Source organism: Gymnoscopelus microlampas (assembly GCF_963454915.1).
Source record: "Gymnoscopelus microlampas genome assembly, chromosome: 13".
Taxonomy (NCBI): domain Eukaryota; kingdom Metazoa; phylum Chordata; class Actinopteri; order Myctophiformes; family Myctophidae; genus Gymnoscopelus; species Gymnoscopelus microlampas.
In genome coordinates, this window is record NC_139950.1 from 5008978 (window position 1) to 5023455 (window position 14478).

At 41.1% G+C, this 14478-nt stretch overlaps 2 protein-coding genes across 2 annotated transcripts in view; both read left to right on the forward strand.

Moving 5' to 3' along the window:
• LOC311058176 (uncharacterized protein) overlaps positions 1–14478 on the forward strand; it is a gene marked incomplete at its 3' end in the record, with an annotated part of 66746 nt that overhangs the window by 39219 nt on the left and 13049 nt on the right. The gene's annotated exons all lie outside the window — the stretch shown is intronic.
• On the forward strand, positions 1231–3143 carry LOC311058076 (uncharacterized protein; the record flags this gene model as incomplete). Its single annotated transcript, XM_084075383.1, has 3 exons — positions 1231–1853; positions 2146–2372; positions 2742–3143. The coding sequence occupies exons 1-3, from the start codon at positions 1235–1237 to the stop codon at positions 3141–3143; spliced, it is 1248 nt and encodes a 415-aa protein (XP_083931509.1). The 5' UTR covers positions 1231–1234.

Here is a 14478-nt window from a genome sequence, read left to right on the forward strand (position 1 = left end):
GTCATGTATTGGTTATCCAGGTCACATGACCAGGAACAGGTATGAGGGTAACCGAAATGTATAGGGACACACAATGTTATGTAACATGATGACATGATTGAAACGGGAAATTGAGAGAGGAGCGATCATTAATAAACCAACTAAAAGACACAAAGCTTTCTGTGTGATGATTCAATTCAGGTTGCACTATAAGTAACTGTAAGTTAGTCTCAACAGTTAGTCTAGATGGAAAGGGGGGTCCACGCGCATAGGGTGGATTTTTTTACGCCACCTGTTTTTTCGTAATCCTTGAAGGGTGTATTTTAAGATTCTGCCAGGTAACAGGCTGAAAAAATGTCCCATGGGGTTCATTTTTAACCCTTTCTTACACAACTCCTACCCAAATTCGAAAATGTAAAAAAAGACAAAACAGCATAGCTATTCAAATAAACAACCTACAGGGACAAATCCCCATTGACTGCGCTTTACTGTTTATATCTGTAGACTCCGCGACGAGCAAATCCACGTAAAAAAAAGCATCCGTTCATGTTGAGCGATGACCCTGGCTACAGCCTGGAACCATAACATTTCACTTGCGAGTTACAACGGGGGGGGGGGGGGATGGGGGTTACGCATCGCGCATGACCGGTTTTCACCACAGGAAACGGATTCGGAGATATAGGCGTTTTAAAGAAGGAAATAGACAGGAAGTGGACGGAAGCCATGTTTTTGTTTCCGGTCATCCATTTGGCCTATCCTTCTTAGGATCACAATGGGTACTCCCAGGGCTGCTCTAACCCCGCCCGTGCGGAGAAAAACGAAAAAAACAAAAAGACAGAACTCACGGTCCAGACCGTGAACGGCGCCAGAGCGCTACTATGTAAACACACGGTTCAGACCGTGATCGGCACCCTATGTGTTAAGATTCTGCCAGGTACCAGGCTGAAAAAATGTCCCATGGGGTTCATTTTTAACCCTTTCTTAAGGCCCGTTTAAAGTCATTAGATGGGTCTGAAACGTGCGTCAGGGGGTGAGGGATTCCGTCCGTTCTTTACGGACACATGCATGGTCGCTCACGTTATTTAGGGGATATTTTATTTATTTTAAAGTGTACAGGCGTAATACACCTATTCATCCACTAGATGCCAGTTGTGAGAGTATGTACCATACCCATAATGCATCGCTACATTTTGAAGTAAGTAGGAAGTAGTCAAGTAGCAGTGTTCAGCGTAGATGTTTGTTTACTTCAGTTGTCATGGATTGTGTTGCAAATAAGTCGGACGCTGCTTTGGTTGCCGAAGAGGAACTGTTGTTGCTCATGCTTTTGAGAAGAAGGATAAGAAGAAGGAGACAAGAGAGGGAGAGGAGGCGCAGACAATGGTACGTCAGGCCATTAAATACAGAGCGACGCGTAGATGGGGAGTTTTTTAGAATCGTCCTGCGAATGAGACGAATAGACCCCGAACGGCACCATCAGTACTTTCGAATGTCCGTCGCTAAATTCGACGACCTGCTTCGTCGGGTGACGCCGTACATACAACACGGACTCAACCACAGCAACCCTGTGAGTCCAGCCGAGCGCCTTGCTGTCACACTGAAGATCATTGCCCACGGCTACAGCCATCAGTCTGTGGCAGGAACCTTCTTGCTTGGCATTTCAACGGTGGCTGCGATTGCCAGTGAGGTATGCCAAGCAATATGGCTGGCACTGAAGGATGAGTTTGTTGCTTTTCCTACGGGAGCAGAGGGGTTGAGGCTGAAGGCAGAATTCTGGGAAGACTGGAATTTTCCCAACTGTGTCGGGGCTATCGATGGAAAACATGTCCAAATCCAAGCACCAATCAACAGTGGAAGCGCCTACTTCAATTACAAAGGTAATGTACCTTGAGTTAAAATGTATGAGCTTGTAGATCTGCTATTTTTGAATAGCCAAAGGTAAAGCCACTGGCGTGGTGTGGATTCTAATGTTGACCGCAGCAAAATGTGTTCATATAGCATCACAACAATTTTAACCATTTTAACCTTTTATACTTTGGCTTTTCAAAAATAGCAGATATACAAGGTCATAGCTTATATCGGTGATGATATTAAATGTTTGGTGCTATTTTATATGTTGATGAATTGAATTTTTACATTTCTGTCTAATAAAATATTCAATCAATCAAGGTTACTTCAGCTTCATCCTGATGGCCGCCTGTGATGCCAGGTACAAGTTCACCTACATCGACATCGGTGCGTATGGACGAGACAGTGACGCTGGTTTCTTCTCAAGGAGCGTCTTCGGATCACAGCTAATCGATGGACAGCTCCCTCTTCCACGTCCATCGTTGCTGCCAGGAAGTGAGGTCATCGCGCCGCATGTCTTCGTCGCCGACGAGGCCTTTCCCACAAAAGTGAACCTGATGAGACCTTATGGAGGTGAGACTGCATTGCATCTATTGCCAGTGGTTTAAAGTAACTAAATACATTTACCCTAGTACACAGTTTTGAGGTACTTTTACTTTACTTAAGTATTTCCAATTGTCCATACTTTTACTTCTACTCCACTACATCTCAGAGGCAAATATTGTACTATTTACTCCACTACAATTATTTGAAAACATGTAGTTACTATTCACTTTGTAGATATAAATTATTACATTATAAAACATACATTAACCACTTTAGCCCTATTTTATACCTAGGCTATATAGTCTTATGTTATGTTTTCTTTCTTTTACATGGAGGAATCTGACAGGTGATGAGCGCATCTACAATTACAGGCTTTCGAGAGCACGGCGGTGATCGAGAATGCCTTCGGTATTCTTAGGGCAAGGTGGAGGATCTTCGGAGGTCCCATGGAGTGTAGCATTGAAAAAGCTGAAGACATAACCAAGGCTTGTGTGGCGCTACACAATTACCTGACAGTCACTGACAGTGACACAGCTGTAGGGCCACGCTATGTGGACAACGCACTGGTGGACAGTGCCAGTGCTGATGGAGAATGGAGAGATATTGTCAGGGTTGATAACAACCTCCTTGGTCTAGCACGCAACACTGCAGCTCGAGCAACAAAAGATGGGTTGGCCGTTCGGAACGCTTTTAAAGATTATTTCCAGACGCCAGCAGGTAGAGTTGCATGGCAGGATAATGTCCTCCAGCAAGGCAGACTTAACCGCCGCTAACTGGAAAGTGGTTTGATAGATTGATTGATGTACTTTATTTAGTAAGACATGAGAACAGTACATGACAGTACATAACAGTACATGGAAGTACAAATTCACAATACAAGGTCTACTAAACTGGAAAGCTAATTAAGCACTAAGATTAAATGGTCCATGCTGGAGTGTGACTAAATGACTACAATGCAATTTTTTTTTTTTAAGTAGTTGCTACTCAAGTGCCCCACTGTTGCTTCAGATTTATAAGAGTCCTCAGTTATTGTATCTTCTCATTGATGCCCGTTCTTGTCCCTTCCCCACTTTTAGTGTGCAGTGTTATTTTATCAGTGTGCAGTGTATTCTCAGTGTATTCTAAAAAAATGTCTTATTGCCCCCCGGTCAATTAGTGGTGATACTTTGATCAGACTCTTCTGCTGCTATCTATTTAAATAAAGTGGGCATATGATTGTACACACGAAAGCCTCTGTCTGTCTTGTCCAACTTGTGTGGGGAGTAAATGCATAGTTTGTTCGGGGTCTCTCCCCTTAAGAGAGTGGCGTAGTCACTTGGATTTATCCAAAACTATTATCAGTGTCCATCTGGTCACATTTGGCGTGTTCCCAGTTGTTACAATACTTTACTTGAAATTATAGCCTATTCATCACAACTTTTACTTCAATACATTAAAACCAGAAAATGTTTCTTTTACTCCACTTTGACACCTCATTACTCAAATCAGAATATAATTGCAAGTCTCATCATCATGGATCATCCAGACTGTTCATATTCACAACAGTTGCTCTCATCAAGACAAGATACCTGCTGTCCATTGTTGTATGCTGATGTATAAAATAGGTTTCAGGGGTTAAACTGAATTTGATGCTAAGCTGTTTTGCTGTGATGTCCATCTGCTGTGTATTTTCCACATTCATTTATCAACAAAGAAGTTGTATTGTAGATCTCAACATGAGTGGAAATGAAAACCCTCTTTGTAGTGAAACAGATCTGAGTTGCAAGTATACTTAGTACGCTCGTTCACTCATCACCAAAAATAGCAGATCTACAAGCTATAAAAACAGTAACAAGCTAGAAGTTTTTTTTCTTCTTTTTAATACAGAAAAGACTGCCAGTCTCCCAGCAGAGAGATTTGATCACTTCTCCCAGCAGAAGTGATAAAACACAAGACAAGATGCAATTAAAGCAATACAAATTCAGTTCTACTACTAGCAACCCTCAGGCCGATGCAAACGACAGAAATACATAAACACAGCTACATTCATATGAGGGACAAAATACAACTGTAAATATAGCTGCAAGCAGCGATAATACGGGGCCAGTGAATAGAGAGAGAGAGAGACATGGAAACGGAATAGATTGAAGAGAGAGAGAGTGACATGGAAACAATAGATTGATGAGAGAGAGAGATGGAAACATAATGGTTTGATTGGACATCTCAACCTACTGCCATTAACAGGATTCGAACTCTCAACCTTCAGACTAATAGGCTGCAACACTACCTATAGTGCTATAGCTTTGTCCAGGCTGATATTGTCTGTTGAAGATCATAAACTCTTGCCTTCTTTCATGAACCAAGCCCCTGTTTCACTAACACTAAGATCACTCGTTCACAAACCATTTACCAATGAAGAAATTGTACATCTCCTCAGAACCAAAACTAGTGAAAGTAGCCGATTTACAAGCTCAGAAACCATGAAAAGTTGTGAGATTGTAGATCAGCTATTTTCAGATAAAGTATGTCATACGTTGAAAAAACGTACTCTCAAATAAGCACTTCAGGTTATCTTTACCATTTGCACATGTATTCATTGATACAGTCATGTTGTTTGCAATTCAACTTAAATTAAGTCTGCATCAAGTGAGGCTTGAACTGGCGACCTTGAGATTGGGAGGCATTCATTTAAGGGAGACGCCATTGGCCCAACAGACAAGTAACTGTGAAAAAGGAGATCACACAGATGATACAGTTTCACGCAAATAGCTGAAAAAATCCTGGGTTTAAGTGTTTTTCAAACTGCTCAAAATTGCGGACAATGTAAGGGCGGAGCTTAATGGTCAAATCGATACGTGTGTTCCTCATGAGTCAAGGCACATGTGTAAGCAAGTTTCACGACTTTCGGCCAAACGAGGCATGATTTATGCTTGTTTAAAGTCTGCCTTTTCAAAAAATTGCTATAGCGCCCCCTTTTGGCCAATTGGAGTGAGATTGGTTTCAGTGATATTTGGAATGACCCTGTACATTTCTGCAAAGTTTCAAAGAAATGTGAGTCTGCATGTATGTTTTAGGCACAGATGAATAATTTTCATAAAACTGTAATAGTTAAAATCTATCTCCTCCTGGGATTTTTGAGCAATCTGCACAAAACGTTTAACACTTGAACTTTGGACCACTGCCTACAAAAAATTCCAACGGATTTTCCATAAGTGAAAAAATGCAGAAGTTAGGAGCCAATGACTGTTTTACATATAATTCAAAATGGTGGGCGATCTAAAGGTCAGAGGTCAAAAGTCAGACCACAAAAGTTGTCGGGCATGAAGAGACGCATGTGTGTATCGAAGTTTCATGGTTGTAGGCCAAACAGGGCATGAGTTGTACCTGTTCAAAGTTGGCACTTTCAATTGAGTGCTTTTGGCGCCACCCTTTGACGAATGAGTGTGAGAATTATTTCTTGGTAGTTTTTCATGAGCATCTACCATATGGCCGAGTTTCGTAAAAAGCGTATGCACGGTTAAGCCAGAACTGGCAAAAACAAGTATTTTTCAAACTGCTCAAAATTGCGGAAAATCTAAGGGCGGAGCTTAATGGTCAAATCGATACGTGTGTTCCTCATGAGTCAAGGCACATGTGTAAGCAAGTTACGACTTTCGGCCAAACGAGGCATGACTTATGCCTGTTTAAAGTCTGCCTTTTAAAAAAATTGCTATAGCGCCCCCTTTTGGCCAATTGGAGTAAGATTAGTTTCAGTGATATTTGGAATGACCCTGTACATTTCTGCAAAGTTTCAAAGAAATGTGAGTCTGCATGTATGTTTTAGGCACAGATGAATAATTTTCATAAAACTGTAATAGTTAAAATCTATCTCCTCCTGGGATTTTTGAGCAATCTGCACGAAACGTTTAACACTTGAACTTTGGACCACTGCCTACAAAAATTTCCTACGGATTTTCCATAAGTGAAAAAATGCAGAAGTTAGGAGCCAATGACTGTTTTTCATATAATTCAAAATGGTGGGAGATCTAAAGGTCAGAGGTCAAAAGTCAAAGGGTGAAAGTTGTTCAGCATGAGGAGACGCATATGTGTATCCAAGTTTCATGGCTGTAGGTCAAACAGGGCATGAGTTGTACCTGTTCAAAGTTGGCATTTTTCAATTGAGTGCTATAGCGCCACCTTTGGACGAAAGATTGTGAGAATTATTTTTTGATCGTTTTTCATGACCATCTACCATATGGCCGAGTTTCGTAAAAAGCGACAGCACAGTTAAGCCAGAACTGCGAAAAGTGGCAGAAGAAGAAGAAGTGACAGAATACTGCCAATAACAAAACAGGTCCAGAGCTGAGCTCTGGCCCCGTAAATATAGCTGCAAGCAGCGATAATACGGGGCCAGTGAATAGAGAGAGAGAGAGACATGGAAACGGAATAGATTGAAGAGAGAGAGAGTGACATGGAAACAATAGATTGATGAGAGAGAGAGATGGAAACATAATGGTTTGATTGGACATCTCAACCTACTGCCATTAACAGGATTCAAACTCTCAACCTTCAGACTAATAGGCTGCAACACTACCTATAGTGCTATAGCTTTGTCCAGGCTGATATTGTCTGTTGAAGATCATAAACTCTTGCCTTCTTTCATGAACCAAGCCCCTGTTTCACTAACACTAAGATCCCTCGTTCACAAACCATTTACCAATGAAGAAATTGTACATCTCCTCAGAACCAAAACTAGTGAAAGTAGCCGATCTACAAGCTCACAAACCATGAAAAGTTGTGAGATTGTAGATCAGCTATTTTCAGAATGAAGTATGTCATACGTTGAAAAAACGTAGTCTCAAATAAGCATTTCAGGTTATCTTTACCATTTGCACATGTACTCATTGATACAGTCATGTTGTTTGCAATTCAACTTAAATTAAGTCTGCATCAAGTGAGGCTTGAACTGGCGACCTTGAGATTGTGAGGCATTCATTTAAGGGAGACGCCATTGGCCCAACAGACAAGTAACTGTGAAAAAGGAGATCACACAGATGATACAGTTTCACGCAAATAGCTGAAAAATCCTGGGTTTAAGTGTTTTTCAAACTGCTCAAAATTGCGGACAATCTAAGGGCGGAGCTTACTGGTCAAAGCGATAGATGTGTTCCTCATGAGTCAAGGCACAAGTGTAAGCAAGTTTCACGACTTTCGGCCAAACGAGGCATGACTTTTGCCTGTTTAAAGTTTGCATTTTCAAAAAATTGCTATAGCGCCCCCCTTTGGCCAATTGGGGTGAGAATGGTTTCAGTGATATTTGGAATGACTCTCTACATTACTGCAACGTTTCAAAGAAATGTGAGTCTTGCATGTATGTGTTAGGGGCAGATGAATAATTTTCATAAAACTGCAATAGTTAAAATCTATTTCCTCCTGGGATTTTTGAGTAATCTGCACAAAACATTTTACACATGAACTTAGGACCTTTGCCGACAAAACAAAAGCGGCTGATTTTCCATAAGTGAAAAAATGCAGAAGTTATGAGCCAATGGCTGTTTTTCATATAATTCAAAATGGTGGGCGATCTAAAGGTCAGAGGTCAAAAGTCAGACCACGAAAGTTGTCGGGCATGAAGAGACGCATGTGTGTATCGAAGTTTCATGGTTGTAGGTCAAACAGGGCATGAGTTGTACCTGTTCAAAGTTGGCACTTTCAATTGAGGGCTATAGCGCCACCCTTTGACGAATGAGTGTGAGAATTATTTCTTGGTAGTTTTTCATGAACATCTAACATATGGCCGAGTTTCGTAAAAAGCGCATGCACGGTTAAGCCAGAACTGGCAAAAACAAGTATTTTTCAAACTGCTCAAAATTGCGGAAAATCTAAGGGCCGAGCTTAATGGTTAAATCGATACGTGTGTTCCTCATGAGTCAAGGCACATGTGTAAGCAAGTTTCACGACTTTCGGCCAAACGAGGCATGACTTATGCCTGTTTAAAGTCTGCATTTTCAAAAAATTGCTATAGCGCCCCCTTTTGGCCAATTGGAGTAAGATTGGTTTCAGTGATATTTGGAATGACCCTGTACATTTCTGCAAAGTTTCAAAGAAATGTGAGTCTGCATGTATGTTTTAGGCACAGATGAATAATGTTCATAAAACTGTAATAGTTAAAATCTATCTCCTCCTGGGATTTTTGAGCAATCTGCACGAAAAGTTTAGCACTTGAACTTTGGACCACTGCCTACAAAAATTTACAACAGATTTTCCATAAGTGAAAAAATGCAGAAGTTAGGAGCCAATGACTGTTTTTCATATAATTCAAAATGGTGGGAGATCTAAAGGTCAGAGGTCAAAAGTCAGAGGGTGAAAGTTGTTCAGCATGAGGAGACGCATATGTGTATCCAAGTTTCATGGCTGTAGGTCAAACAGGGCATGAGTTGTACCCGGTCAAAGTTGGCATTTTCAATTGAGTGCTATAGCGCCACCTTTGGACGAAAGATTGTGAGAATTATTTCTTGATCGTTTTTCATGACCATCTACCATATGGCCGAGTTTCGTAAAAAGCGACAGCGCGGTTCAGCCAGAACTGCGAAAAGTGGCAGAAGTGACAGAATAAAGCGAATAATAAAACAGGTCCAGAGCTGAGCTCTGGCCCCGTAAATATAGCTGCAAGCAGCGATAATACGGGGCCAGTGAATAGAGAGAGAGAGAGACATGGAAACGGAATAGATTGAAGAGAGAGAGAGTGACATGGAAACAATAGATTGATGAGAGAGAGAGATGGAAACATAATGGTTTGATTGGACATCTCAACCTACTGCCATTAACAGGATTCGAACTCTCAACCTTCAGACTAATAGGCTGCAACACTACCTATAGTGCTATAGCTTTGTCCAGGCTGATATTGTCTGTTGAAGATCATAAACTCTTGCCTTCTTTCATGAACCAAGCCCCTGTTTCACTAACACTAAGATCACTCGTTCACAAACCATTTACCAATGAAGAAATTGTACATCTCCTCAGAACCAAAACTAGCGAAAGTAGCCGATCTACAAGCTCACAAACCATGAAAAGTTGTGAGATTGTAGATCAGCTATTTTCAGATAAAGTATGTCATACGTTGAAAAAACATACTCTCAAATAAGCATTTCAGGTTATCTTTACCATTTGCACATGTATTCATTGATACAGTCATGTTGTTTGCAATTCAACTTAAATTAAGTCTGCATCAAGTGAGGATTGAACTGGCTACCTTGAGATTGTGAGGCATTAATTTAAGGGAGACGCCATTGGCCCAACAGACAAGTAACTGTGAAAAAGGAGATCACACAGATGATACAGTTTCACGCAAATAGCTGAAAAATCCTGGGTTTAAGTGTTTTTCAAACTGCTCAAAATTGCGGACAATCTAAGGGCGGAGCTTAATGGTCAAATCGATACGTGCGTTCCTCATGAGTCAAGGCACATGTGTAAGCAAGTTTCACGACTTTCGGCCAAACGAGGCATGACTTATGCCTGTTTAAAGTCTGCCTTTTCAAAAAATTGCTATAGCGCCCCCTTTTGGCCAATTGGAGTGAGATTGGTTTCAGTGATATTTGGAATGACCCTGTACATTTCTGCAAAGTTTCAAAGAAATGTGAGTCTGCATGTATGTTTTAGGCACAGATGAATAATTTTCATAAAACTGTAATAGTTCAAATCTATCTCCTCCTGGGATTTTTGAGCAATCTGCACGAAACGTTTAACACTTGAACTTTGGACCACTGCCTACAAAATTTTCCAACGGATTTTCCATAAGTGAAAAAATGCAGAAGTTAGGAGCCAATGACTGTTTTACATATAATTCAAAATGGTGGGCGATCTAAAGGTCAGAGGTCAAAAGTCAGACCACAAAAGTTGTCGGGCATGAAGAGACGCATGTGTGAATCGAAGTTTCATGGTTGTAGGTCAAACAGGGCATGAGTTGTACCTGTTCAAAGTTGGCACTTTCAATTGAGTGCTATAGCGCCACCATTTGACGACTGAGTGTGAGAATTATTTCTTGGTAGTTTTTTATGAGCATCTACCATATGGCCGAGTTTCGTAAAAAGCGTATGCACGGTTAAGCCAGAACTGGCAAAAACAAGTATTTTTCAAACTGCTCAGAATTGCGGAAAATCTAAGGGCGGAGCTTAATGGTCAAATCGATACGTGTGTTCCTCATGAGTCAAGGCACATGTGTAAGCAAGTTTCACGACTTTCGGCCAAACGAGGCATGACTTATGCCTGTTTAAAGTCTGCCTTTTCAAAAAATTGCTATAGCGCCCCCTTTTGGCCAATTGGAGTAAGATTGGTTTCAGTGATATTTGGAATGACCCTGTACATTTCTGCAAAGTTTCAAAGAAATGTGAGTCTGCATGTATGTTTTAGGCACAGATGAATAATTTTCATAAAACTGTAATAGTTAAAATCTATCTCCTCCTGGGATTTTTGAGCAATCTGCACGAAACGTTTAACACTTGAACTTTGGACCTCTGCCTACAAAAAATTCCAACGGATTTTCCATAAGTGAAAAAATGCAGAAGTTAGGAGCCAATGACTGTTTTTCATATAATTCAAAATGGTGGGAGATCTAAAGGTCAGAGGTCAAAAGTCAGAGGGTGAAAGTTGTTCAGCATGAGGAGACGCATATGTGTATCCAAGTTTCATGTCTCTAGGTCAAACAGGGCATGAGTTGTACCTGTTCAAAGTTGCCATTTTCAATTGAGTGCTATAGCGCCACCTTTGGACGAAAGATTGTGAGAATTATTTCCTGATCGTTTTTCATGACCATCTAGCATATGGCCGAGTTTCGTAAAAAGCGACTGCACGGTTCAGCCAGAACTGCGAAAAGTGGCAGAAGAAGAAGAGACAAAATATAGCTGCAAGCAGCAATTAGCGGTTTCGAGAATAATGGCAGACTGGCAGACTGTGACAAGAGTGGCAGACTGGCAGACTGGCAGACTTTGACAGAGTGGCAGACTGGCAGACTGGCAGACTGGATTTAAATGTTTTTCAAACTGCTCAAAATTGCAGACAATCTAAGGGCGGAGTTTACTGGTTAACAATTGCACATGCATTCATTGATACAGTCATGTTGTGTGCAATGCAATTATAATGAATTCTACATGACGTGGGATTCGAACCAGGAACCCTGTGGTTTCAAGGCAGATGATTAAGCCATTGGGCCAACAGACCTGTACTAGTGAAAAGGGAGTTCACACACATGACACACTTTCACGCAAATTGCTCAGAAATCCTTGGTTTAAATGTTTTTCAAACTGCTCAATATATTTCGGAATGGAAACTAGTGGAAAATAGTCGATCTACAAGCTCACAACGCGTTGCTATCTAAAAAGGTGTGAGATTGTAGATCGGCTATTTTCACAAGAAAGTATGTCATACATAAAAAAAAACTACTCTCAAAAGCATTTCGTGTTATTGTCTAAACATTGCACTTGTCTGAATTAACAGGGTCATGTTTTGTACAATGCAATTTAAATGTGAACTGTAATAAGTGGGATTCGAACCAGGGACCTTCGGCACATGAGACTCACACTCTACTGGTGGAGCTATCCAATACACAGCCTTAGACAGTGAAAAGGGAGAATCCAACAAAACAAAACAAAAGCGCGAATGAAGTACGTTATACATTGAAAATAACTACTTTCAAGTATGCATTTCTCGTCATCTTTAACAATTGCACATGTATTCATTGATATAGTCATGTTGTGTGCAATGCAATTATAATTAAGTCTACCTGAGGTGGGATTCGAACCGGCTACCCTATGGTTTCAAGGCAGATGATTAAGCGATCAAGCTATTGAACCAACACACCTGAACCTGTGAAAAAGGGCCTCAAACATGTATTTGACACAGTTTCATGCAAATTGCTCAGAAATCCTGGATTTAAATGTTTTTCAAACTGCTCAAAATTGCAGACAATCTAAGGGCAGAGCTTACTGGTCAAAGTGATACATGTGTTCCTCATGAGTCAAGGCACATGTGTAAGCAGGTTTAACGGCTGTCGGCCAAACGAGGCATGACTTTTGCCTGTTTAAAGTTTGCATTTTCAAAAAATTGCTATAGCGCCCCCCTTTGACCAATTGGAGTAAGATTGGTTTCAGTGATACTTGGAAGGACCCTCTACAATATTGCAAAGTGTCAAACAAATGTGAGTCTGCATGTATGTGTTAGGGGCAGATGAATAATTTTAAAAAAGCTGCAATTTTCATTGGCTTATAAAAGCTTAACGTTTTCACTTATGGAAAATCCGCTTGGTTACGTCTGTCGGCATTGGTCCAAAGTTCATGTGTATACTGTTTCGTACAGATTGCTCATAAATCCCAGGAGGAGTAGGCTTTTTACTGCTTTTTACTGCTTTTCATAGAATTCGAAATGGTGGGAGATCTAAAGGTCAGAGGTCAAAAGTCAAACAGTGAAAGTTGTTAGGCATGAGGAGACGCATGTGTGTATCGAAGTTTCATGGCTGTAGGTCGAACAGGGCATGAGCTGTACCTGTTCAAAGTTGGCATTTTCAGTTGAGTGCTACAGCGCCACCCTTTGGCCAATGGTTGTGAGTTTCGGGTTTTCGCCGTTTGGCATAGCCCTCTACCATATTGCAGAATTTCATAAGAAGTGACCAGGCGGTTAGGCCAGAACTGGCAAAAACGGCGGAAGAATAATAATAAATATAGCTGCAAGCAGCGATAATATGGGGCCAGGAGAGAGAAAGAGAAATGATAATTCCTTTAACAGGTCAGTTCATGAAAATCCTTGCGGTCTTGTTTCCAATGAGTGCCTGTGAGCAATTAGGGGTTAAGTCTTGCTCAGGGACAAATTTCATTTCATCGACACATTTGCTGACCTGGCCTGGAATCGTACCTGGGGCAACCAGAGTCTCTGGCTCCCTAGGCGGGCTCACTAACCACTCAGCTATGGCCACCCCTCAGAGAGAGAGAGAGAGAGAGAGAGAGAGAGAGAGAGAGAGAGAGAGAGAGAGAGAGAGAGAGAGAGAGAGAGAGAGAGAGAGAGAGAGAGAGAGAGAGAGAGAGAGAGAGAGAGAGAGAGAGAGAGAGAGAGAGAGAGAGAGAGAGAGAGAGAGAGAGAGAGAGAGAGAGAGAGAGAGACAGAGAGAGACGGAATAGATTGAAGAGACGGAATAGATTGAAGAGACGGAATAGATTGAAGAGACGGAATAGATTGAAGAGACGGAATAGATTGAAGAGACGGAATAGATTGAAGAGAGAGAGAGAGAGACGGAATAGATTGAAGAGACAGAGAGAGAGAGAGAGACGGAATAGATTGAAGAGACAGAGAGAGAGAGAGAGAGACGGAATAGATTGAAGAGACAGAGAGAGAGACAAATGGAATAGATTGAAGAGAAAGACATGGAAACGGAATAGATTGAGTCATGTTTTTTGCATTTCAACTTAAATGAGTCTGCATCAAGTGAGGATTGAACCGGCAACCTTACGGTCATGAAGCACTCTTAGGTAGCTGCAACACTACCTATAGTGCTATATCTTTGTCCAGGCTGATATTGTCTGTTGAGGATCACAAACTCTTGCCTTCTGTCATGACCCAAGCCCCTGTTTCACTAACACTAAGATCACTCGTTCACAAACCATTTACCAATGAAGAAATTGTACATCTCCTCAGAACCAAAATTAGTGAAAGTAGCCGATCTACAAGCTCACAAACCATTAAAAGTTGTCAGATTGTACATTGGCTATTTTCACAATGAAGTATGTTATACATTGAAAAAACATACTCTCATTGCTATCTGAAAAGTTGTGAGATTGTAGATCAGCTGTATGTAAAAAACACTCAATTAAGTATTGCATGTTATCTTTAACAATTGCAGATGTATTCATTGATAGTCATGTTGTGTGAAATGCAACTCAGATGAAGTCTGCACCAAGTGAGGCTTGAACTGGTGACCTTCAGGTTGTGGGGCACACATTTAAGCGAGAAGCCACCAACAGACAAGAACCTGTGAAAAAGGAGATCACACAGATCATACAGTTTCACGCAAATAGCTGAAAAATCCTGGGTTTAAGTGTTTTTCAAACTGCTCAAGATTGCGGACAATCTAAGGGCGGTGCTTACTGGTCAACGTGATAGATGTGT